At 42.0% G+C, this 27,327-nt stretch overlaps 1 protein-coding gene across 3 annotated transcripts in view; it reads right to left on the bottom strand.

Moving 5' to 3' along the window:
• The window catches only part of RERE (arginine-glutamic acid dipeptide repeats), a 464,477-nt gene that overhangs the window by 262,910 nt on the left and 174,240 nt on the right, over nucleotides 1-27,327 (bottom strand). For 2 of the 3 annotated variants that reach the window (XM_062190375.1, XM_062190376.1), the window contains exons 3-4: nucleotides 11,193-11,263; nucleotides 3,085-3,210 (exon numbers count right to left, since the gene is read on the bottom strand). In XM_062190375.1, coding sequence (XP_062046359.1) covers nucleotides 3,085-3,210; nucleotides 11,193-11,263 — 197 coding nt within the window. The remainder of the gene's footprint in view (nucleotides 1-3,084; nucleotides 3,211-11,192; nucleotides 11,264-27,327) is intronic. The other variant, XM_062190377.1, reaches the window with a different exon arrangement.

Raw genomic sequence — 27,327 nt, forward strand, 5'->3', positions numbered from 1 at the left:
TGCCTGCAGTGCCAGCATCCCATATACGCACCGGTTCGAGTTCCGGCTGCTCCACTTCCGATCTAGCTCTCTACTATGGCCCGGGAAAGCAGCAGAAGATGCCCCAAGCCTTTGGGCCCCTGCACCCATGTGGGAGACCTGTTGGAAGCTCTTGGCTCCAGATCAGCGTAGCTCTGGCCATTGTGGGGAGTGACCCAGCAGATGGAAGACCTCTCCCTCTGTCTCTTTCCCCCTTCCTCCTTCCCTCTCTGTAACTCTGCCTTTCAAAAAAAAAAAAAAAAAACCCTTAAAAAAAAAAAAAAAGATATGGCCAATAAAATTAGAATACTAAATAACCAAATGCCTGTATATTAACTAGCTCTTGACCACCCAATAAGTAAGAGAACAAGAGCCCTGACCTGTGGAGCCACTTCCCCGATGATGGGACTAAACGTCCACTGGGAGGCCTCTGAAATGGCTGTACCTTTTCTGCACTGGCTTGAGCCTCTGACATGCGGCCATGTGGTTTCTGTGTAAATCATGTGGGGTGGGATCAGCTCTGATCAGTCTAGGGAGGATCTGGGCAATATCACCTCTGCCTCTTACCTCCCTCTCTCCCCATCCCCAACAAGTGAACACAGTACTTTTTGCTAGACAATATCCAAGCTAACAGGCACAACAAGCAAAAATGTTGGCTTTCTAGCAGATATACATATGAACAGGTAAGTTAAAAAATTGTAAAATTAAATCTTACCAGCATACAGCACCATTTTAATATAGAAACACAGATCACATACCCCTGACTATGTAAAGTTAAATTATGATACAATCAATGCTGTCCTATAGAAACTAAATTAACAAAAACAGTCTATCAGGGAAGACATCTGGTGTATCATGGCAGGATGTGTTAATGTTATTGTCTGCAGCCCAGTAACCAATGTTTTCTCCCAGCAGCTCTCTCATTGCGCTGTATTAGATCTGTGGGCCTGCAGAATTTACGAGCGCTCCACACATGGGGAGGGAGCTTTACCAAATGGATCCAACTCAGATCCAGCAGGAATGACTTTGGCAACACAAAGCATCACTAAAGAACAATCAATAGAGTGAGGCTCATGCAGCATTCTCTTGACTAAGAGATTCATCATCTTACTACAGAATCTTCTCCAACACATAGGAGGGTGTCTGAGTGCTCCAACAATCATGAATTATTTGAATCATCAGTGGATGTAGATACTTTTACTGCTAAAAAATAAATACTGGTTCCACTAATGCTAATACAAAAATTTACCGAAATCAGTATTATTATGGGCAAAACTTAAAAACCATTCAGCAAAAATTCTATTTAGAGAGTACTATGATAAATACAAAAGTCTAAAATTACATCACATTGATTAGAGCAAGAAAATATCAGCCAAAAAAAAAAAAAAACAAAACATTTCTTAGATACATTTGGAAACAAAACAGTAAAGGCTAAAGCTTAAAAGTAGGAAGTTGAAACTCCAGCAATTTGTCCCTTAGACATCAACAGCTCTCTCCAGGAGTTAATATCAGACTTTTATTCAGCACATTAGGTTCCACATTCCATTGTGAATGGCTACTATTTCAAGAACCGGCTTTCTGGTCTAATTCCCGAGCCATTACTCAGACAACTGTATAAACACCACGTTACTGCTGTGACTCCTTCTCCCCTTGACTCTGTTGCAAGCATTAGTACCCCATCTCTCTTGTCTCAGACTTCTTCACCCTGTACAGGGAGGACAGTCCTAAGCCCCCAGCTGAACCTTCCCATTCTAAATTCAGACTGCTGCCAGTGATTGTTCCTAAGTAGTGGCCCACACGTCAACCTGCCTGGAATTAAAAAGCCTGCAAAAGCTTTCTACTGTCACCACATGAAGTCCTAACTTCTCTAGCCTTAGGATCTGCACCATCTACCTCCCCACCTCTGCCTCGGAGGCCCACTCACCTACATCCTGTGGGCCACCTTCTCACAGCTCCCCGTCTTGTCAGGTGCACTGCCTATACTGCTGACAGGGACAGACTGACAAGTACATCTGGAAGGCCCTTCTACTCTGCCTACCCCTAACTGTACCGTGTCAAAATCTTACCCAGTCCCTATAAATGTGCCAGCCTTCACAAAACTCCCTCACATGCTACAGCCATTTGGAGCACTCCCTTATCTTAATCCCAAGATATTCATATTGCACACTGCAACTGGACAATTCGTCATACACTGACAGTATCCTAAATTGTGTGTGCATGGTGGTTATCTCTTCATTCCCTTGTATTATTTTCTAATTCAGAACAAATTTGAGCCCCACTATCAGACTGCACTTAGTGATTAACAGCAGTCTCAGATACCAAGAACAATAAACGCTTGTCTTGCAGAGGATGTTACCATTAAATCCTCCAAAAAGAAGGAAAAGGAAGACAAATGCACACACAGCTTTCATAAAGGGAAGCTACACTCACAGGAACAGCCTGCAGGGACCGCCCCCAAAGGGCTTTGGGTTCTGCAGATAGAGCACTATGTGTGCTGTACCTCACACATCCATGCCACCACCAGGGAACACAGAATTACGGCTACCACGGGGGAAAGTGGAGCCACACCTCAACCCAAGCCTTTGAAAGTATTTATTCTAGAGCCAGCACTGCAGAAAAGCCTATTTCTGAGTAACACTCTACAACAGTCACCTGAGAAAACAGAACCCAAAACAGGTTAGATTTGTGGGCCATGGGTCCCAAGGAGCCTGGGAAATGCACATTCCACACTAGGACTCGAACTTACCCCCAGGCTCCCCCATTTCAGTTGCCAACATCCATACTCGCTGCTGATTGCCAGCTCCTGCTCCTTGCAGCAGCCCAGCATGCTCTCTGCTGGTGCCAAAATACCCTTCCACGGAACCCCACTCCCTTCTGGAACTGTCCTAGAGGGGTAAGGTAAGTCCCGTATTTTGCTTCCTCTGTGCATGTACTTGGTACTCCTTTAAAAACACATTATGATACAGCACATTTTTAAAGGGGCTCTGGGGAGGGAGGTAATATTCCTATTTTATACCCTGTGGGATATAAAATACTGACAGCTTTTAAAAACGGGATTCTCCTTACCCCTACAGGCCCTCTCCCGGCTTCAGAAAGATGCTGTGGTGGCTGTGATGCCACCGGCAGAGAGCATGCTGGGGGGTCACACAAAGCAGGAGTTGGAGATCTGCAACAGGCCTGGGAGTTGTGGACCTAAAAAAGAAAACAGTTTTAAGTTAACGTGCCCAATGCCCCCTCATACCCTGGTTATTAGGGGCACTCAGCACACAAGCAGGTATCTGCAAAAATCCTGCCAGGGACGGCCTCTGAAATCTCAGATAATTTGTGCTAACACCACAGTCAACCCTACTATGGTAGTCAAAGCTGCTCCTCGTTTGCAGTGTGAACAAACACACGTAGACCCTTCCAGCTCTGCTCTTGAGTCAGGGTCCTGTCATAAAGCAGTATGGTGTGTGCCCCTCAAAATAACCAAGTTCAGGTGTGACACAGTGACAACGCACAGTGACAGTGGCATGCTTCATTTGCAAACAAGAAATTCAGTGGCATCAGATAAACACAAGGTGACTGAGCCACCAGCGGACAATCTGAGCTTTCAGAAGAGTTTCCAGTGCGACACCACAGGTGGGAGCCCGGAGACAGCCAAAGCCCAAGCGCGGCCAAACAAAGACCCTGACATTCTTCTCAAAGTCCTGTTTTAACTTTGTAAACCGAAGCCACAGCAAGCAGAAAAAGTCTTTAAAACACAGAGGAAAAAAGACCACATTCAGATAGTTTTAATTTTTCTCAAAATGCCCACAAGGTAAGTGTAATGAACAGACACAGAGCATAAAGTTCAAGAAAGTCATTATTTCTTTAAGGGGAAAAATCAGTGTCGCTTGTACCACATGTCTTTTATTTAAAGAAGCTTGGAAAACATTTTAAAGTTAGCAAAAACAAGATTGAAGTGGAACTTCTGAAAGCCAGTGTAGTCCTTATAAGTATCAAAAAAAGATACCCCAGATAACAGTTTGAATGTTCTTTTTCAAATATTCTAGAGAATACCACACACACACACAACCAATCCCATTCCATGTGGTTTGAAATAAACAAAAACATTCAAATACTTATACAAGAACTTTTGCTCTTAAAGTTTTTTTTTTAAATTATGATCCAAATTTTAAATATTAAGTCTTTATTAGGTGTCCTGCTACGTATAATTCCTTCAGTGAAACAAAGAATCACTCTCCAACTTTCTGTGAGCCAAGATTTTAATACAGTCCATCAACCACTTTTTTTTAATGTATGTCTTTTTGAGCCCCTGTAGCTGACAAACACCAGGAAAATAACCTCCTACTTGGGTATGTCTTTATATGATCATTTGGTTTTCTCACTTTAAAGATTACCATCCAGAACACCCTGGGCTCCAGAAGCAAACTTTGTGCAGCCTGATTCCCAAGCCTCAGCACGAGGAAGACAACATCGTGTTGGTGGTCATAACCTTTACTACACATCTCCCTCCACCCTCTCCCAGCACCTCAAGTTCCAAATTAAAAATCTACCTGTGCATTTCAAAGTACATTTCCAGCTTATCCAATTTTTTTTTTACCAGCATCAAAATAAAATGAATTTCTTGATGAACTCCTGTGTTTTCTAGAAACTCCATTAATCAGACCACTGAAATCTTCATTCATTCAACTTAAGGATTTCAAATGTAAAAGGAACCTATTTAAGCATTTCTAAGAACTTTTTCACTAAACATGTAAATAATTCAAGTAACTTTTAAAACATCCATATATACAAATTTCCAGTTGTAGGAAATCATTTGACCCAATTTTACCATTTCTCTTCCACCAATCTCCACAAATATCAAATTGTTTCAAACTTTCTTAAGCTCGCTGAAAAAGAAAATTAGAACACCTGGATTCTCTGTACTAAAAATTTTCACACAAGGATAAGTTTAATAAACAATATTTTAGATATATATTTCACAAATATATATAATTAAACACAACCGTTTCAATGATAACTCAAAGTTCTAGAATCCAATTAAATTGAGAGAAAATGAAATATCCAGCTTCTCAGAAATGGTGAACCTTGGAAAGCTGCAATCCCAGTGTCCCAGGCTGCCCAGAGCCAGGAGTGCAGAGGTTGCTGGGCAGAAGGGTACACGAGCCAGGAAGAGGCTCTGCAACTGTTTCCTGGGAGAGTGCCGCCGGATTTCCACGGGGCACGTGCCACTCCACCCATGACACACACACCCACATCATGAATAGAGGGGGTGGTGGTGTAAACTTTCAACATCACAGTCCATAACTGGGGGTGGATGGTACAGATGTCCAACACCAACCCTATCTGGCATGTCCCCTGCTTCTTAAAGGACTAAATAAATCATAAACTTTAAATTTACATACAATAAGGACAGTTAGTCCTCCAGAGTAAGCCCAGAGCATGGCTTTCATTTTAAACAAAGGAGGACAAAGGGATGGCCTCCAGAAAGCAGCACTGACTCAGTGAGAGGCACCACTCTCGTCTTCCAGCCCACACAGTTCACCTTACAGTGCGCACCATGCTAGAGGAGAGCGGTGACGCCCACAAAGGGGCCGAGCCCTGGGAAGCAGCTGTCTCTGCGGTACATCCACTACCTCCTCACGTAACCAAGTACCTCAGGTCCACACTCTAACCCGTGAAAACACTCAGTGACAGAACTGCAGGTTCTCCCTTCACTATCCAGCACTGCACACAAGTCACAAAGCTCTACCGGGGAGCCTCTGCCCTTTCTATAGGCTCAAACCAAGAGAAGGAACTACAGAAAAAAATATCCAATTATGTGAGGGACTGTTGGAAACAAAACAGAAACAAATCATCACACAGTACTGCATTTTTCTTCACAGCTGGACTTCTCTGCATGGTCTCCTATAGACTAACCCCCATTGATCTGCGCTGAAAGACAATCGAATAGAAGCTTCAAACCAGAACATAATGCTACCTAACAAATGTTATTACTTTGGTTTCATGTATTTAAACTTCCGGGGGCAGGGGGACTGAATTTTAAAGTATTTTAAAAAGGAATGTGTTTCATTACTTAAAGTCACACAACACTACACAGTGAAGGCTAGACAAGGAAAGCAAGACTTCTTTCTCTTGCTTAATAGCCACAAGGTTCATCTGTAGTTAATGCAGGCACTGTGTCAAACCACGACTAAAGTTTTCTGGAAACTCATGCAGTGATTTTTCCCCACTGAAATGTTACTTCACTACATACTTCACTACATACTGTAGCCAGGCAGCACACTAACAAGCACGCAGTCCGCATCAAGGACACACAAGGCATCCCTAGCTAGGAAGCAGAGACGCAGAGCACCAAGAGGACACGAATCTCACGGTAGTCTCATTCCAGGGGGCAGGCCCCACACCAGGCACTGCATAGCCCTGACCTTTCAATCCAAAAGCAGCCTACCAGGCAGAGGTAGGAGGCTTTATAGCCTAGTCAAATGTAAATAAACATAGTTAAGAGTTCAGTGCCTCACTCAAGGTCAAGAGTTACAGACAGCAACAGGGATGTCAACCCAGAGAACACAACATGTCACCATCCAGGCTCTCAACCCATGCAATCTACCATCCCTAATCACCATCCCAGAATTAACATATCCCAAATTCTGAATTAGCCATGTTCAAGTTAATGTAGACAGCTTCCCCTACTCCCCATTCACCCCAAAATAAAAACTAAAAAGGTTCTAATTCAAGATTTACCAAATGCTAAATTAAATGTCTCATTTCCTGAATGTCCATACCACAATAAATTCTGTGCTGGTGGTTAAAAGAGTAATGCTGGGATGAAATAATGATGGTATCAATTGCATTGATAATTAACTCATTGCGTATACATAAGAATGTGGGCACAGAAAGTACATATTAACGTACTAGGAGTCAATATTATCCACGTTTCTAACAACTAAATTCGGTGGGCGGAGGGTAACGTCAAGCTAATCTCTCCGCGGTCCTCTACTGCGGTGCACGCCAGGAAAGGCAGGCAATCAGTTTTGCAGCAGGTTATGAGTACAGATCGGGAACACAGAGACATTTAAAATGGTTTTCCCCAGCTGAAACCATGGATCACTTTGGCTCCCCGGTCCAAGGCTAACAGAGAAGTGCTTTTCCCACGTTACTAGTGATATGTATCCTTAGCTAACATCCTCACTCACTACGAGCACGTAGCAGGCGTGCTGTTAGGGACATGAATGATACCATAGCCCTCTCACCCATGCACACAGCTATAAACTGGAGACCACCTAACATCCCTAATGCTATTTCTCCAACTCAAAGGAATCTCTAGACGAGGTTCAATTGTAAGGACTATATCCCAGTTTTTATAAAATGAAATCAATGGTATGTTTCCAAAATATCTCTATAATAATTACTCACCCTTCCTGGAAACTCTTCAGATACAAGTAACAGCTGAAAGATCTGTAACTAAGTAACCCAAAACCACACTTTCCTTCTGTGTATGAAGGACAGTAACTCAGGAATTCACACAGAATTCCACACAGAGTATCAAAGGAACGGTTTCAATTACTTATCTGTGAATAAAGAATTAGGTAGGAACTACTATAAGGAATTCTGCAGTATTACACAGAGAATGAAAATGGCTAATCTTGTTAGCATTTGCAGACCATGTGATTATTTCTAGATTGCAAATTACCTCTTAATATGCTTCTTTAGCACCTGGGTTTCTACAGAAATTGAATTTTATTGTTTTTAGTAAGAGCAAGAAAGAAATTCTCCTTTTAGAACAAAAAGTGAATGGTTTTCTCTCCACCGATGCTATTCAGAGTGATCTCCCAGGAAAAATGCTGTCAAATGTCACAAGCTGCCTGTCCGATCTAGACTCTAGGTCAATACGAGAAGGAAACGTGTTTCTACTTCTTCAGGCCTCTCTACAGTTTTGAGTTCAACGGGCAATTCTTCATTCCCGAGCTTTGCCCCTCTGCTAACTGCTTCAGTCCCTGGGTCTTCCAACTGCAAATTCTAAAAAAGAAATTAGATTAATTAATCTTTTCAAGTCAGGCCACTGAAGCCACAGACTGCCGTTCCATATTACCAGTCACTCTCTGAAGGCACTAATTAAAAGCTCGCCAGGTTCAGGAATCGCAGTACAGATGCTGCAGTCACTGATGATCCTCCTTGCTTCCTGACACTAAGCAGACCCCACGTCTGTGCTCGTTCCTATTTGTTCTCAGATAACTTGGTCAATGCATTCGAACAGAACCGTATCTCCCAGTCTATGAACAGGTCCAATCAAATGAATACTTCCTAAGGGAATGAAAGCTTCCTAACAGAACACATAATTTACTTCCCTGAAAAAAAATCACTCTGTATTATTACACATCATCCTTGTGAAAAGCTGGGCTTTACATACACCTGCCAGTGTAAGATGGAAGTGGCCTGATGTGTTTTGAAGACTAAACATCAACAAAACAGAAGCCATGGATTGCCCATCCTTACGGCCAAGATGACCACACAATTCATCATCCAAACAGGACAGATGTAAAAGGTGAAAGCGGAGACTGTTTTAATAGTTTAGCAGAACACCAGACACAAACCAGGACATGAAAGCGTCTCATTTCCATACCCTGGGTAAAGCACATATACAGGGGAATGCAGTGACAAAACCTAGACGACAGCTTAGTTCCCCACACAAATCCAAAGACTCTTCCTGGTCTCACACAGAACTCGTTTATGAAATGTTATCGCAGACCATCAGTCCAACAAACTAGCATTACGTTAGTCTCAGTGAGTGGTGGAAGCAACTCACTCCCACTCCTCAATAAATTAGCTTTTATTGTCTGAAACACATAATATTATTTAACTTGGGCCATAAAAGGCATCCACCAGTTTGTTGTGTTTTTTTTTTTTTAATAGTACTGAAATAACTCTTAGGTCCCCAAATGAACCATAGCAGAAATGATTAATTCTTATTTTTTGGTGTATATAAAGAAATAAATCTTTACATTAAAACTCCAAATCATATTCTTTTATGATAGCTAAAAAGACAAAATACATAATTACTCAACATTTCAAAGCTAGTTGGTATTTCTTTTTCACTGTTATTTGCTTTAGGCAAGACCAACTCCAATCTCTGACAGAGAAACAAAGCATATTTCCTTCTGCTTATCTTTCCCCCTTAGAGTTTGGATAAACTGAAGAGGGGAAAAAATCTTGGTTATTCGCCTCTATTGGTTTATCTGTTCCTAAGAAGTATGGAATTCAAGGAAAGAATACTGCAGAAACAACTACGTTTCTTCCCGAAGCAGTCCATCCTCTCTGTTACTCCCACCTGAGAACTATGAGGACATGCTGAATAAAGAACCTCAAACAAAAATGCAAGAAACAACAGGGTGTGGTTTAGAAACAGGCATCCCAACACTCTGCTTCCCGCTGTTTCTGAGACAGCTTCAATGTGTGTACCAGACCACACCTGACAACAGAAGCTTCCGTTTTTATTGCCATTAATGCCCTGAGCAATTACTGTAACTCAGCAGGAACCTCTGCCCAGAACAGCAACCGTCACATTGTAATCAGCAGTTCATAAGAGACACTGTTCAAACACGAAGGCACCTGCTAATGTGCAAAAGGGGCTTAGAATCTAATGGTATAAAAGAAAAATACTTGCATTTCACTTCACAGCAATGTATTTTCCTAGGTGTGTTGGTATCTGCTTTAGTAAAAATCAAATACCAGGACAAGGAGCAGAACAGCAAAAGCAGCAGAAGCAGCTGCCACCACCAAAACCCAACTCCTCGACAAACGAGGCCACACCGGATTCTCAGGTGCCAGCGCAGTGTCTGTGAAAGACTCTTGGTAAGGAAAGAACTAATCAACAGCAGAGACCTCTCACAGCGACATGAGAACTGAACAGAAGCAGGGATTTACAAGGCTGCTCCGCAAAGCCACCAGGGATGTTCTGGGCAGCACTCCAAGAAAAAACGGACCTCACAACTGAACACGCAGTTGACCTTCTTTGGAAACACTAAGCACGTATTATCATTTATGCCATAATTTTTAATAAAGAAAAATAAGTGGTATGCAGTTTTTTAACTTGCTAAATCAGAACACACTCATTTCATATTTGGGATCAGGGAAAATCATAAAAAAAGAAACACAGGAGATGCAGAGTGATGTCTTCAGACCACACAGCATTCCTCTAGACTGAGATACTACATACAACACATGGCAGAGCACAAATACTGTCAAGTTGCAAAGAGTTTTGGAAATAAGGGCATTCAAAGACACTGTTACACATCCCTAAGAAAACCAAAGAATTGGGCTTTTTCTGTATCCCAAAGTGCAGATGGTGGTTCACAATATTCAAGTACAGGAATTTCCTTTTAAGATCACACTGTTCAAAAAGATTCCCAAATTATACTACTTAGATAGAATTTCATTAATAGTTGCTTTAATCAACAGTGATTTTTAACTAAATATTGCTCTTAAGTGAATTCTGAAATTCACAACATAGTAATATATTTGAAAAACGTATTACAAGGTATATTTTATATGACACCAAGAATGCAGACGTTTGAGAAATCCTTCAAACACCCAGGGATCCAATGCCCAAAGTGTGCGAACCACTGGTCTAAAACCAAGGGAACCCATAAAGGGCAACATCAACATTTATACACTCAGAGCTGTTGTCCTGCCTGAGCCAGCATTCCTCCTCCCAGCTTAGACCCCAGGAGATCCCCAGAGCAGTTTTAAAATATTTTCCATACCCATCAAAACACAGTAGGAAATTACTGTTCTCCCCCAGAAACTAGTCTCTGGACTGTTTTTTCACAAATCATCATTACTTCCTAAATTTACTTCACTTTAGGCTCTTAACACTGGCTGAAAAGAAGCAAGCTACCTGAGACCCTCAGAGGTGACCCTCTACAAGTGTCAAAGCAGCTACTAAAAGAATAAAACCTTTAGAAACACTATTTATAATACAGGCATTATGACGTTAGGCGTCACAGAGCTGAAAAGACGACACTAGTAACTGCCTTACTCTAGTGCTGTGGCCCAGAGGCTCAGAGCACTCAGAAGGCAAACTGATCAACATGCCAACAGTGATGGAGAAGCAGCAGGAGAGACAGCCAGCGGGACTGGGAATGGGAAAGCACGGAATGGAATAAACAGCACATTAAAAACATGCTTACCAGCTTGAAGTCTTGGATGCTACAGATGAAATACGGTGTGTTTGGTCTCCGACTCTCAATATACACACAGTCTTTAAAAGAAAAAGAAATCATAAAACATTGGCATTTACTTCAAAGGGAACAAAAGACAGGGCCCATAAAGCCACTGTATAAATAAATGACAAAGTACATACCTTTTATAAGTTTTTTCCAAAGGTGATAATAAATTAAAAATAACTTTAAACTAAAGGAAAATAGGCTTTTCATTCTTTTTGACCACTCTTCTGATAATTTAGAGAACTTAATAAAGCCTCAAAAAGTTTTTTTTTCAGGAAAAGAGGGAAGGATCCCGTGGGATTATCCATATGCAAATGAAGACATTTATATAAAAGAAATTACTGGCTGGAAACTATACACCAAGGCAAACTCCTGAATATCTTAACCAGATGCTTCCCCCATCTTCACAAACAGAAATGGCTTTTCCAAGTGCTAGTTTAAATAAATATTTTGTGAGGAAATAAGTAAAGAAGACTAGCTTGAACATGCTACTACAATAACCTTTTCACCTACATCAAGAAAGAGAAAGAAAATTAATTAAATCTCTTGTGGATAATTTTATATTAAATTTTAACTTAAACATATCTTGTTTTTTAATTGTAAAGAAACCCAACACAGGCAATAAGGGACAGAATGAAGTAAACCAAATTACATTTCCTTCAGGGAAAAAGAGTGCCTTCTTAAATTATATTTGACACGGCAATAGTTGGGCAATTATTTTGGATGCTCTCAACAGCTGGAGTCAGAAAGGCTGCTTTAAAAGTGCATACACAATGATGTTAAGGAAAGTTTCTACAGAGGGGTAGAAACCCTTCCTATTACAACTCGAGATGATCACAAGGCTTAGGACAGGAAAACCTACATATTATTCACTATCAAGTAAAGGTGCCTGCCATCAATCACATCTTCTGGGGACAGTTAACCATCATGTCACATTCAAATGTCATTTGCTTGTTTTCTTTTCTCCTGACCCTTCAGAATGAATGCATCTTAGAATAACTCAAGTTCTTGACAACATAGGCAAATTCCTTTATTGACTCATTCATCACATGTCTTAAGAACCAAAAGGAGCACAGGAGCAGTGATGTGGAATCCCACACCCAGAGGACAGTCGGACTCCAAAGAGCACCAGCACACCCACTAAGAGGTGGTTCACAAAGAAAGCCCTCACCAAAGGGCACCTCCTTCCAAGGAACTGTCTGTAGGACATTATCATGGTTTTACTCAAAAGTCATTGTAGAAAAAGACAAAATCTGAATGCCAACTATGTAGCTATCCAAATTCACCCACTGACTCCTCAGCTGCAGGCTCAACAAGGTGTAGTCCCTAAACCCATGCAAAGCAGCAGCTTAGAACTGAACTGCTTTCTGCCTAACTCCAGGGTCCCCAGCACTGAACAACTCAGCTTCAACTCAGCCCATCATGTTAAGAAAATGACCCGCAGGTGTTAATTTCTGCGTTGCATGTCCTGTGGGACCACTGCCACATTTCAAATGTCAACACCACTTGCCTTGCACAGTCTGAACACAACTAGGCCACGAGCTCTCCCCCACCATCTCCAACCGAAAGCCACAATTCCTGTATCTCATGACAACACCAAGACACCCTACATCATTTCCTACCGAATGACTTCTAGCCTTTCTTAAAATCTCATTTACCACAAGCGTGTTCCCCTCAATTGTCCACTCAATAGTTCCACGCACCTAGGTGCATTCTCAAACTCCAGCTCCTCCACACACCATCATCACACCAGCGTCTGCTCATGCCAGCCTTTAATGACTTGTAAGTTAGCCCCCCCAAGGAAATAAATTCTCATGGTTGCTCTGTAAAGAAATGGCAACGCCTCTCTTCTTTTAAATAATATTGTCAACGTATGTTCCCAGTTTGCTTAGTTACTTGGCAGTCAGATGGTGTCTGCAATGTCCATGTTACTGCCCAGTCTCCCAAACTCATGCAGAGAAATGGCCTCCCTTCCACATTCCCCTCACCCACGGAAGACTGTGTCTGGCATCAGCATGGGCAAAAACAAACAAAACAAAACAAAATGGGGTTACTTGGCCCATGAGGGCAGTGAGGACTGTGTACAGCTTTGCTGTTTGTACACAAAGTAAAGCTTTATATGTATTTACGATAATCAACAGAATAAATTTTACTACAAACCTTCCCCCTCTGAAACATAGGCAGATATTAACCTGCACATAAAAAGCTTTCCAAGAAAGGAGAAAGAACCTAAGTGCTTTCGTTTCTTACTGTAGCTACGTCCAGGAATCCACCGAGGCCTAACTCTGGAAGAGCAGGGAAGAAAGGACCACACTGGCCTGTCCAGGGCAGCCACTGACATCTGCTTGTCAAACACTTCTCAGGGGTCTTAGCGGAGGCTGCCGGACAAAGCTGGCCAGAGGGCTAGCTGTGGGACAAGGAGGTATGAGGCAGAGCACTGCCTCAAGCCTAACATCTGGAACTTCCACAATCACCTATCAACTTTCCATGTCTAGATAAAGAACCACCTCTTTTTGTTTAAAGAAATTACCATGGCAACCCAAACTGATCCCAAACAATGATTTCATCAATGAGATCCCAACACACAAAGTGATTAATCTGTAAATCAGCTGGCTACATCAAGCAATCTTCTATCAATATTTTTGAAACATGGAAATGTTAGATAAGCCTACTGCAAAATTAAATGACAAAACTTAAGAGTTTACATAAACAGTCATAAAACCGTCTATAATGGCTAAGATTAGGGGTAACAGGAACTAAAAATTTTCACAGCACTTTAAATTTGCCATGAGGCGGGTGGGGCGGGGTACCTGTTTGGGTCTCATTTGTCTAATCCATTCTAAAAATAAAAGCATGAAAACCTGCTGTGGAGTCAAATTTTTCTTTCTAACACTACCACAGAAATTAAGGTGATCCAACTAAAAGAGACTATATTCTAAGAAACAGTTGGGAATTCAAGTCTCATAGAAAAAAAAAAATCTGCCTTGTATTACTTTTAACATTATTCACATACAGTTAAATTAAGGCCAGTCGTAAGAAGTACCCTCCGCCCCACTTGTCTCATTGTTTTGGCAGCTTCTGATGAAAATAATTTATAGAAATGTTTATAGTTAGCACAAAAATAAAGAGGTTTATTTGTATAGGCAGAGAGGAGAACGTAAGTTGAGCACAGTGTTAACATCTCAGTTGGAATACATACTCAGTAATCTTTTAAAGCCAAAATGAGTTGGCAAGATTTTCATACAATTTATGAGTGCATGGATTGTCTGAAGTTGGTTACAGAACTGATTTTGGTCAGCTCAATCAATTCTCCTCACCCTGACAATCCTTAGGCCAACACAAGCACTGCAGGCACCTTTTAGAAAATAATAAATAAAAATAGCCCCCCCCATTGTTTTTTAATTAGAAACTTAGCAGTTCTGAAAGAACTGAGCAAAGCTGATGCGATCCATTAAGTGCATAATGCACATTTTCAAAACTACCCATATGAAAACATGCATTTACCAGATTGCGCAAATGGTTACCACAGGGCAACTATATATATTTTTAATCTTAAAATCAGCATGCTTGAAAAATGGGCCAGAAAAATTAGTGAGGCCATTACCACTCATATCAATTATTCCAAACAACACACCACTAATTTTTTTCCTTACTAGTGATATATGAAAATGAAATCCCGGGTCAAGAGTGAGTCTTACTCACTTAACAGCCAGCCTCTGCCTGTGAGTGGGTCACCTAATGAAGTGGCCTCCAACCTTTGAACAGGGAGCAATGGAATCCGGGACCCGGCCGAGGTTCCTGCACTGGGTGTTTCCAGCTGTCTCTCACACCTCAACATAGCTGGTATCCAAGAATCTACTGTCCATCTGCATACAGCAAAGCATTTATGCTCCGCCAGGGAAGGCAAATTCTCAAGGCAAGGGAAGCCTTTTTGCTTCCTAAAAGCCCTAGGGAAGGGCAGCTTTGTGTAAATAGAGCAGCTTCTCTCCAGGGTAAAAACCACAGCCTGAGGCTTCAGGCACTCAGTCCTCATGGAACACAAAGAACCGGTCAGCCTCTCTCCTGACAGTGGACACTGGCAGCCTCGGCAGCAGAGCTGTGGTCCTCACACCCATGCACTACTCAGCCGCTGTTTGCCCCAAGAACTTTTCTCTCTGAAAGTGCATATACACACGTCAGTTCTTGGAATGTCTTCTCGCCGTTCCACAAAACATACCAGTGCCCCTGTAACACCACCCCCAGGAGAAAACCATCCACTCGTAGAAAGGTAGGTGGAACAAAAACTTTCTCACAAAGACATTTCCTGCCACTGGGAGGCACAGCAGAAGATTCAGGAAGTAAACCCTCAGGATTCTCTGTTCTTTTGCTTAACACAAGTCCACAATGCCAAGAACCATTTAACAAGTGAACGGAAGCAGGTCTAACATGGCAGAAGAAAACCTCCACAAGCCATCTCCAGGAAACGCAGACGTCAGCCAATTTCCGAGGAAAAAAAGTGTCTATGCACAAGGCAGTCTTCCAAAAGTTCACTGGGGGCGGGCGCTGTGGCATAGTTGGTAAAGCCACTGTCTACAGTGCTAGTATCCCGTATGGGCACCAGTTGGAGTCCCAGCTGCTCCTCTTCCAATCCATCTCTCTGCTATGGCCTGGGAAAGCAGTAGAAGATGGTCCAAATGCTTGGGCCCCTGCAACTGCATGGGAGACCTGGAAAAAGCTCCTGGCACCTGCCATCCATGCGGGAGACCAGGATGGAGCTCCTGGTTCCTGGCTTTATCCTGGCCCACCCCAGTCACTGTGGCCATTTGAGGAGTAATCCAGAGGATGGAAGATCTCTTTCTCTGTCTTCTCTGTCACTCTGCCTCTGAAATTAATTAATTAATTTTAAACACCTTAGTTTTTAGTTCCAATCTTGCACCAACTTTCTGAAGCACCTTTGTGTATATGTGTGCCTGGTGGAAACAACACTGAAATCCTGACCAATTCCAATCCAGAGGCTTGGGCACACTGCACAGCTACATAAAACAGGCCCTCCCACTTCTGCTTTTGTACACAGTAAATCCTCAGAAATTCTATGAAGAACTAAAGAGCTGAATGAAGACGTAGTAAAGACAGAAAAGAAGTCACATGAGCCAGTGCCGTGGCTCAACAGGCTAATCCTCCGCCTTGCGGCGCCAGCACACCGGGTTCTAGTCCCGGTCGGGGTGCTGGATTCTGTCCCGGTTGCCCCTCTTCCAGGCCAGCTCTCTGCTGTGGCCCAGGAGTGCAGTAGAGGATGGCCCAAGTGCTTGAGCCCTGCACCCCATGGGAGACCAGGAAAAGCACCTGGCTCCTGGCTTCGGATCAGCGCGGTGCGCCGGCCGCGGCGGCCATTAGAGGGTGAACCAACGGCAAAGGAAGACCTTTCTCTCTATCTCTCTCTCTCACTATCCACTCTGCCTGTCAAAAAAAAAAAGAAGTCACATGAGATCCCGGCAAGAAAATTGCTAGGCTCTGTCAGTATTAACAAGAAGAATGCTGTTTCCTAATAAACATTTCTTTAAGAGACAACTTTGGGACAGGTGTTAGGGTGCCTCTTGGCACGCATGCACCCCATATCAGAGTGCTGGTTTGAGTCCTAAGCTCCTTCACTTCCAATCCAGCTTCCTGCTAATAATGCACCTGGGAAAGCATCAAAAGATGGCCCAAGTGCCTGGGTCTCTGCTACTCATGTGGGAGACCCAGAAGGAGTTCCAGGCTCCTGGCTTTGGCCTGGCCCAGCCCTGGCTGTTGCAGCCATTTGGGGAGTGAACCAGCAGATGGAAGATCTCTGTCTGTGTGTTCATGTGTGTTTAATCTATGCGTATCACTCTGCCTCTCAAAAAAATAAATCTTAGACACAGAGAGTGAGCAAGCAATGGATGCAGAGGAAAAGAAAGAGAACTCACCTACAGGGCAGCCCCCTTTTAGTTTAGTTTTTTTGCGAGATAGATTCTTCTGCAGGGAGAAGGCACTCACACTATTTGATAATTGTGGAGAATTTAAAATGCAAAAGCAAACAAAAACTGGGAAAACAACACCTCAGTTGAGTGAAACCTTTCCCTTCCCCTGCACTTTGACTCTGCCAAGGTGCCACCAGAATTGGCTGCATCATTTTAAAGACTCTACATGAAGCAGGAAAAAGAGCCCAGGTAACAAGTATCCTTGGTGCCTTCCTTTCTAAACTCTATGACAATTAAATTTCACGTACTGACGTGTCTACAAATTCCCAACTAGCTTTTGTCTAAATACTTGAATACTATTTTTTTCCTCATTGCTAAAAGGGAAAAATTATGAAGGGGAGTATACACTGTGGGGAGGAGGAGGGAACAGGTCACAACAAATAAAAGGGATTTTATTTAAATTTCCACATCTTTTTTCTCCTCTGTACGTTAGGAAAGCTTCCAATGCATCAAAAGCTTAAAGATGGATGCCAGACAGCGATCCTCCTAACTCAGCCATGTCACTGACGTTCTGCAGTGATTCCAGCGGCATGACTCCTCCCCCAGTCAGTCACATGCTACGTGAACTTGAGAACTCTGCCAAACAAAAGAATGCCAAATCAACCTGCCAACAGAAAAATTAGTAAGATATATCGATGTGCTAAGTATGAGCCATGGTTTGACACTTGCATTACCCAAGCAAAGAATATTTTAAGTCCTCTCATCTCTTTATTTTATTCTGAAAATATTCCTTAAAAAGCTCCCCTAGGAACCTGTATTGAATCCTACTATGAAAAAGATTTGACCCAGTTTAACTTGCAAACTCCAGTTACGTGATGAGTCAGACAACACAGGGCAATCTCAGTGGAAAATATTATTTGAAAAAGCGATGTCTGTGACACCAGAGACCTCACTCACTCTCCCTGCTCTCCTGCACTCCAAGGTACCTAAACTCTTAATGCTTAACTACGCAGGAAACAGGCTGCAGGCAACAACCCTATCCCCAATTCAATGACTCCTGTCCAAAAAAGAAAAAAAGCTACTAGAAAATTCGATGAGCAAATGATTACTATTGGAAATGCAGACAGATGGGAACCGGAGTAGTGCACTTTAGGAACCCCCCCCCACCCCCCCACCCCCTGAAAGAGTCCAAACACTTCCAGGAATACCACACCCAGTATCTGCAGGAAAAACCCCTCAGTGACAGGCAGGCTATTGTGAATACTGCTCTCTCCCATATGGCTGACAACAAGCTATTTGTCTGCTCTCCCGGTGTTGCACTCTACAGACTAGATTTCAAGCAACACTGCTTGCTCCTGTTCGGAAAGCAATGCACAGGGAAACTAGTCTTTACAATAAATGCTTCAACCAATTTGCAGTGTTCACTGGAAATACACAAGAGAATTCACAATGCCTGGGCTATACTTCTTATTTGGCAAATGACTTTATTATAAACTGGCATCATAGTGGATCCATTTTCTTTATGGGTTTTCTGCTACTGTTTAATGGACTGTCAGTATAATTTAGATTTCATCTATTTGAACTCATTCAAGCCTGGCTCCTGATTGTACAGTAAATGGAATATATTTTCTATTCAATGAAATTAATGACAGTTAATTGTAGTCTGCAGCTCCCAATATTGTAAAAGCAACTGTTCCACAGTTCAAGCATTGAGCTACAAAATTTCCCACACCAATTATTTTTCTTTGTAAGCATCTACATCCTGGATGCCTTCCCTGAAGGCAAAATGTACCTGTATACATGCATCTCATATTCCTTCCAAATACTCAGACCCAACTTTCCAGAAACAAATATATCCAAAGCGTGGAGAAATGAAGGTTTTAATTGTTAGTCTATTGTTAGTCATGCTCCGCTGTGAATTTTCTAAGTTATCAAAATTAAAATTAAAATTTTCTGCTTTATATATTTCTTACTTACAGTTGGACAATTTTCACATACATTTCAAAGCAGTCACAAGGTCAATATTAAGTGAAATTTATGAAAAGTAAATATACCATACAGATAACATATACAAACAGAGCACATGGTACATACCAAACTGAACTGCTTCTGAGATTGATTTTCTGTTAAAGACAATATTCACTTCTAAGTCTAATTTACCAGACAACATTAACTTCCCCTGGTGACTTTTCTTCTAGAGGGATTAGTCTTTTACCTAAGCATCCTCCACAGTTATTTAAGAGACATTTGAAGGGTAAAAATGTTAAGTAAATTTAAAGTATGTCACTGTAAAAAAATAAAAGAAAAATAAGAAAGGAAGAAGGAGGGAGGGTGGGAACAACCGAAGGAGGGTAGAATGGGAAGTATCACTATGCTCTTACCATTGTATACGTGAAATACATGGAATTTTTTCACTTATATAAATAAAATAAGTTTTAAGAGGTAAAAAAGCTTGCAAAGAAGCATCTTAAAAGAAACTTATCAAATCAACATCAAAATAATAAGGCAAGCATCCAGAATTTGCTGCCCCAAAAATGTCCACCAGGATCAGAAAATGATAGACTGCAGCTCTCACAGGAAAAAGAAGCGAAGGGAAGACAGCCTTCCTGTTCCTGCCTGCCAGCTGCCCACCTGACACCTGCTCTGGCAGCCGGCTCCCTGACCTGCTTCCTGGAGCTCATCTCACTCAGTCCTGTCCACAATCCAGGATCCAGTAGAGGCTCCCGTTGCCCTTGTATCTGCCCAGTGCTAAAACTCAGTCTGTCCTATCTAGTTGCTATTTGTTCACTTCGCTGCCCCTCACTAACATATAACTTTATATAAATGAGTGCCCCAAAAATGCGGGATCCAGGGCTAGAACCCTGCCTTCTGTATCTTGACTTACACCTCCACAAAGTTACAGACCTACAAAATTGTACTCTTACTTTAAGCTTGCTCAAGTCCCTTACAGCTTCAGCATCAGTGGGCTTCAAACTTCAAATTTTAATTTATGTAAACATCTAAGGGCAAATGAAAGCTGTTTTATAGCTTTCTAATTCTACCAAGGTTGTGCCTTGTTTATATGTATGGTCCAGTGCAGCTTTTCTAGTGTTCGTGGATTTGTGCTCTCAATAAGATTGTCCAGCTTCTCAGTGTCTCTGAAGAGGCGAAACTTAAGTCCCTTGAAGAACTGGGAGTGGATCCCTGAACAAACATCTTCCTTCTCATCCATAAATCACTGGTATTTTGAGTTTCTATTATTTGGCCAGATGTCTTTTAAATTTAAGTAAAAGATTAAAGTTTTTTTTTTTTTTTTAATTTATTTGGGGCCAGCGTTGTGACACAGCAGATTAAGCCGCCAGCTGCAACGCCAACGTCCCATATGAGCTGGTTCAAGATCCAGCTGCTTCACTTCTTAGCCAGCTCCCTGCTAATGCACCTGGGAAAGCAGAAGACAGCCCAAGTGTCTGGGCCCCTGCACCTATATGGGAGACCTGGAAGAAGCTCCGGGCTCCCGGCTTTGGCCTGGAACAACCCAGATCACTGTGGACATTTGGAGAGTGAACCAGTGGATGGAAGATGTTTCTCTGTCTCTCCATCTATTTTTTTTTAATTCACTTATCTTATTTGGAAGGCAGAGTTACAGTGAGAGAGAGGAGGGGGGAGAGATCACCTAACCTCTGGTTCACTCCTCAAATGACTGCAACCATGGGGGCTGCAACCATGGAGACCGGAAACATTACCAGGCAGCTGGAATGGAGCAGCCAGGTCTTAAACCAGCACTCATATGGGATGCTGGCTGTGCAAAGGTAGCTTAACTTGCTGCTCCACAATGCCAGATTAAATGTCATTTCCACATAACTGAATAAATACTGAGGCCTTAGATTTTCATTAGAGATCTTCAGCCCACTGTGAATTACAAATGCAATTTTTAAAGTATTAAACAGGTATTTGTGGGATGGGACAGGGTCAAATAATACTACCGACACAATGATTTCCAATTGGCTTGGTTTCCTTAGGCTCCTATGTATAGTAATTTTTCTTTCTAATATATACAAGACTGTCAGGCTAAAAAGCATTCTAATCAGGGGTAGATCAAAAACTGCTGCCCATCTGTCAGTTTCATATTCAAAATTAGCACAGATGTGAGCGAGGTAGTAGTATTTAAAGGATTTAAACGGCTCCTGATTCCTATCATGAGACGGAGGGCTTGTTTATTGTTTGAGTAGTAAGAGGCTCTGGATGCTTTCTGTACAAAGCTGTACCCAGCACACACTAGCCACCGAGTGCAGCTGCTCTGGGCCACAAGTGACACTTAGTGGGAGTTGTACTTTTGTATGCTTCTTTTGTAATCTGTACCTTGCAAAACCATGTTTTGAACATCTACTGAGCCAAAAACAAATCAGAATGCCAGAGGAAAAAAATGAATCGGAACTTTGGAGAAAAAAATTAAGAACCCTCCATTTTAAACAAAAGGGCAACAGTCTGATAAAAGATACACTGTCAAGATTACCTTAAAAATTAAAAAATGGAGGGCAGGTCTCGGGCCTAGAGGTTAAGGTGCCAGTGAAGAAGCCCTAAGCCCCTTATTAGAGGACGCTGGCTCCTGACTCCAGCTTCCTGCTAACACAGACCCGGGGAAGCGCCATGATGACTCAAGCAGCTGCCCCCCCCCACTGAGAGATCTAGACTACGTTCACAGCTCCCAGCCACGGCCTGACCCAGCCCAGCCACTGCAGAATTCAAAGCATTTGGGGAGTTATTAGCAGATCAGAGTGCACTCTTGCTGGTTCCTGCTCTCTCTCTGCCTAGCAAATAAGTAAATGAATAAAAATAAGCAAAAATTTAAAAATGCATATAGGTGCCAGTGTTGTGGCATAGCCTGAGGCACCAGTTCAAGTCCTAGTAGCTCGGCTTCCAATCCAGTTCCCTACTAATGCCCTTCAAAAGCAGCAAAAGATGGCCCCAAGTACCTGAGCCCCTGCCACCCATGTGAGAGACCAGGATGAAGCTCCTGGCTTCTGGCTTCAGCCTGGCCCAGACCAAGCCATTGTGGCCATTTGGGGAGTGAACCAGTGGATGGAAGATCTTTGTGTGCATGTGTCTGTCCCTCCTCCACTCTCTGTAATTCTTCCTTTCAAACAAATAAGCAGACATTTTTAAAATGAATATAAAAATGTCATATAAGGAACATAATCATAAGGTCAAAATATTCATCAAGGACTTACTGGGCACCACCAGTGTTCTAGCTAAGTGCTGGAGACACTGGGGAAACACTAACACTTGTCCAAGAGCCAGACATGGAAACAACTCCATGTCTCCAACGATATGAACTACTTGCCTTTTAGCCTCTGTAGCAGAGACTGCTATCTGACCCAGTATCCATTCTCCCTTCTTTCTGAATAACAGAACATCTGGTGTTTATCTGAACACATGGCCCCTCAGAATAAAGACCACATTTCCAAGTCCCCTTTACTGCTGGTTTGGTCATGTGACTAAATTCAGGCCATGAAATACAAACAGACCTATATCATTCCAACTTCCAGAGACGGAATCTTAAAAAAAAAAAAAAAGGAGTCCTGCTCCCCACCCTTGCCGGTAGTCTGAAGGCCACAGCATGGCCTAGAGGTGGAACATGAAGTAGGACAGGAGATGACAAGGAGGACGGGGCCACATACAATGCAGCACAAAAGTTCTGACCATAGCTAACACCAAGCCAAGAATCCCTACCTCCTGATATTACAGTACAGCATTTTTTACCACTACAGTTAAATATTTTAAAATTATTTTTAAATGGGAAAAGGTATTTAAATTATCTTCATGAATAGGGTGATACTCAGAACATATTTCATAGAAACACACTAATTTTTAAAATAGGGAGAGCTAGGAACAAATGACCCCAGAAGGTATATTTTTGGAGATGTATAAATTGGAGGGCAGGCATTTGGTACAGTGTCAAGACGCTGCACGGCACTCCCACATCTCACAGCACAGTGCTTGGGTTCAAATGCCAACTCTGCTTTCTATTCCAGCTCCTACAAAAGTGCAACCTGGGAACCGCAGGTGATGGCTCAAATGCTTGGATCCTGGAGAGCAAGCAGAAAGAAGCTCTCTCTCCTCACCACGCCCTCTACCTTTCAAATAAACTGTTTAAACATTCAAACATAGAGATCTTCAATTTGGATGACCAAAATAGCTTGATTAGATAGTAAATACTAAGATTAATAATCGACTCCGAGAGTAGAACAAAGTTCACGGCTTCCTCCCTGAAGGCACTTTATAGCCAAGTCCAGTTTCTACCCTAACTTCACCCGAGTTTCACAAATGGGAACGAGGGATGGTGACTTTTCCTCCTACAAACTGGCTGGCCTCTGCAGAGTCGGGGCATGTGAGTGGAGACTACTGATACCAACTCAGTCTCCCCTCTGCTGCCCGCTCTGTATGGGAATGACTTCTGAATGAAAGAGGCAATACATGACAGTTCCTCCCACAAAAACATCAGGTCTACTGATGATCAAATTCTCTGGACGACTTTAGCATTTATAAAAGTTAAAGCTGAGAGGCTAGCACTGTGGCATAGTGGGTAAAACCACCACCTGCAGCGCCAGCATCCCACATGGGCGCCGGTTCGAGTCCCGACTGCTCCACTTCCAATCCAGCTCCATAAGAAAGTGAGCCGAAATAAGTAATATAAATGTTCATCCCTGCTGTTTGTAATGGACAATATTTATAAGGAACCTAATGTCCAACACTACAGAACTATATTATGGTATTTATCCATTAACACATGAGCACCTAATTTTTTTGTGTCATACATAGGTGCCTTAAAAATAGTTTCAAATACACAAACAACATATATTGAAATACTACAATGAGAAAGACAAATCTGCACTGTAATATTTAATTCATTAAATAGCAAGATTTACTGGACATTATTTCCTTAATAACCTTCACAATTTCAAAGTAGTGATGGAGATAAACATTATCTGAGATATTTCTCTATTTCACATGATATGAGGAAACCTGTGACATATACTGGCATCACAGATACTGCCAACTTTACATGGTTTGTTGCCTACCTTCATATTTGAATGGAATGCTGGATGTCATTTGAAATGTAATGAATTAGTGAAGATAAAAATGTATTTTTCCCTCCCCAAGTTGAAACTCCCCGGTCCCCAGTTCCCCTGCCCCCCACCCCCACCCCAGCAAGGATGGCATCCAAAACAGCAGTGGTGATTCAGATTTCTGATCATGGTAAAGGCAGCAAACTCAGGACTCACGGAAAAGTGTATTACACACTGCAAATAACATAATTCCAGATGTGTGTTATAGAATTAAGGAAAATGACCATACAACATATGTTAACCATAGTTTACTGGGTTTAATTTTTATTTATCTAAATTTTTAATTTTCTTTCTTGAAAATGCATTATTTATTCACCAAAAAGGAAAAATGCAGGAGAAAACTTGGGCAAACTAAAAAGGCCAACAGCCAAATCTATAACCATACCAGGAAAAAGAAATAGCAGTAGGTAAAATCAAGGGTGAGACCACAGAAATAGATCACCTCCAGTGACCACAGAACAGTGGAAAGGAAGATGGAGGTCCCTCAATCACCGCCCAAGGTTACTTCGAAAAGTTCATGGAGGCCGGCGCCGCACTCACTTAGCTAATTCTCCGCCTGCGGCGCCGGCACCCCGGGTTCTAGTCCCGGTTGCTCCTCTTCCAGTCCAGCTCTCTGCTGTGGCCCGGGAGTGCAGTGGAGGATGGCCCAAGTGCTTGGGCCCTGAACCCACATGGGAGACCAGGAGGAAGCACCTGGCTCCTGGCTTCAGATCGGCGCAGCGCCAGCCATAGCGGCCATTTGGGGGGTGAACCAATGGAAAGGAAGACCTTTCTCTCTCTCTCTCTCTCTCTCTCTCTCTCTCTCTCTCTCTCACTGTCTAACTCTGCCTGTAAAAAAGAAAAGAAAAAAGAAAAGTTCACGGAGAAGGGAATAAGGGAATGTAGCAGTAAGTACTTTGGCACAAAACATTTTCTGAAATCTATGCATAGGTTTTTCATAATAAGCATTTTCCACGAACTTTTTGAAGGACACCCTCCCATCAGGGGCCACGGTACTTAGAATCCTCATAGCTGGGAGACAACAGAAGGAAAACAAAGTAGCTCCCAACAATCCTGACCTGAATACTAAATGCCATGTTTAAAAAGATCTGCTCCATGTTTCTAAGCGTCTGGTTTTCAGATAGTTGCAGCAAATTTCAAAACCATTCTAGCATATGAAGTCTGTAAGACAGCCCACAGGTTCTTCTCCTTCAAACTGTCTTCCAGCCAGCGCAAAGAGCAAACTGGAAATCAGGGTTTGAACAGTAGGGCACACAGCTCCCTGCAAGGACAGGCACAAGTGCCCAAGTCCAAGTGCCGCTGAAGCAATTCTCAAAGCAAACTTCAAATCCCGTGGTGCAGTTCTGCTCCGTGGAACAGCAGTAATAACCCACTACTCTTCCACTTGAACTGGTTAACAGTGATGTGGAAATACAATATACCAAGTGAGACCTTATCCCCCCCGTACTGTAGAGAAAAACATCACAATTCTACACAGTGTCAACAACCCCACAGTCAACCTGCAAACTGTACAGTACTCACATCTTCTAATATCAGCAACAGTGGGCTATCAGGACAAGTCCCAGAGCTAAATGCCATCTCACCATGATGACAGCCTGCCTCAGAGCCAAGAGTCAGAAACAGCTCTACTAACAGAGCACAAATTAAAATGTTAATGTAAAAAGTTGAGAATCATGAAAAATATTCAAATAATATTTCAAATCTGCATCATAAGCTCACTCCATTACCCCTCTTTAAAAGGGACACACAGGCACAATCAACTCCCCCTATTTTATTGTGTCAATCTCTATTGATCAGTACAAAGTGAGACTAACACCCCATCTGTCAAGAATCAACATCTGCCCAGCACACAAAGAAAACGAGCACAATGCGTGCAGCCTTCTCTAGCCTAGTCTTCTGCAGCTCAGTTGACACATTTTACAAATTACACTAACACATTTGACATTAATCAAAGGCATTCCTCGTAAAGGCAAATATATAAGGAAATTTAGAGATATCTGTGAGAAAATTAATTAAAGGGTTAAATGAGTGAAAAACTATAGAATTTCTCTCACATGTAACATATAAGGATACCATGCTGCCCAATTAGCTTTAGCATATTTAATGAAGAAATAAAAGGTTTAAGGGCACTGAATGCTTAATGCATACATAATGACAAACAGGCAGACATGAATTTAACAGACTTTAAGAAGCTTATCAATTTCCAGGCATTTAATTATTCACTCAGAAGAATCAAGTAACTTACCTTCCTGTATCTGTTTTATGGCACAAAACTTACTGTAACACAAACACAGAACAGAACAGCGATACACTAGGTTTCCTGGCTCCTGACTTCAGCCTGGCCCAGTCCCAGCCATTGTAGCCATTTGGGAAGTTAACTAGTAGATGCAAGATCTCTATCTATCTACCTATCTATATCTCTAAGTCACTCTTTCAAATAAATAAATAAATCTTTTTTAAAAAGCAGAAGAATAGAAATAGGGAAGCATATATCTTTATTTTTTCTATCATTTAGGATATTCAGATATTTCCAAAACAAAATTCACACACACAAGCATTGATCTGTTGTGTAGCATTTAAATGTTTTTAAATAGAAAAATCACTCTTGTCCCCATACGTTTTAAAGTAGTTCAACAACATAATATGCTGTTCCATCTTTAAATTCACAGACAATATTTTTAATTTTGGAAAGTCTGATTTCCTCAGCTGGTGTAGCTGTCGGAATAAATAAAGGCAGTTATCTGTAAGGATGACAGACACATGGGTCAATGTCAGATCCAAGCCAATCTCTGTCAAGAACAGAGCCAAATTCCTACGTTACAATGTAAATTACGTGATCCAACTCAAACACCACCAGCCACTTCAAATCAAAACTGTTTCCTTTAAAAAGAGCTTTTTAAAAAACTGAAAGTATAACAGATGGAACAACTCTTCCAGCAATTTCCTCAGCTACTACAAAGCAAGGCATCAATATATAATTATAATAAAGGGAACATTTAACAATTAATTGAGCCAGCAATAGCTAAACCTCAAGAGCTTAGGAGTTCAAAAGCTTGCTCACTAAGCAAAGGGGCA

This window comes from Lepus europaeus, chromosome 5 (assembly GCF_033115175.1).
Source record: "Lepus europaeus isolate LE1 chromosome 5, mLepTim1.pri, whole genome shotgun sequence".
In the NCBI taxonomy this organism is placed as follows: domain Eukaryota; kingdom Metazoa; phylum Chordata; class Mammalia; order Lagomorpha; family Leporidae; genus Lepus; species Lepus europaeus.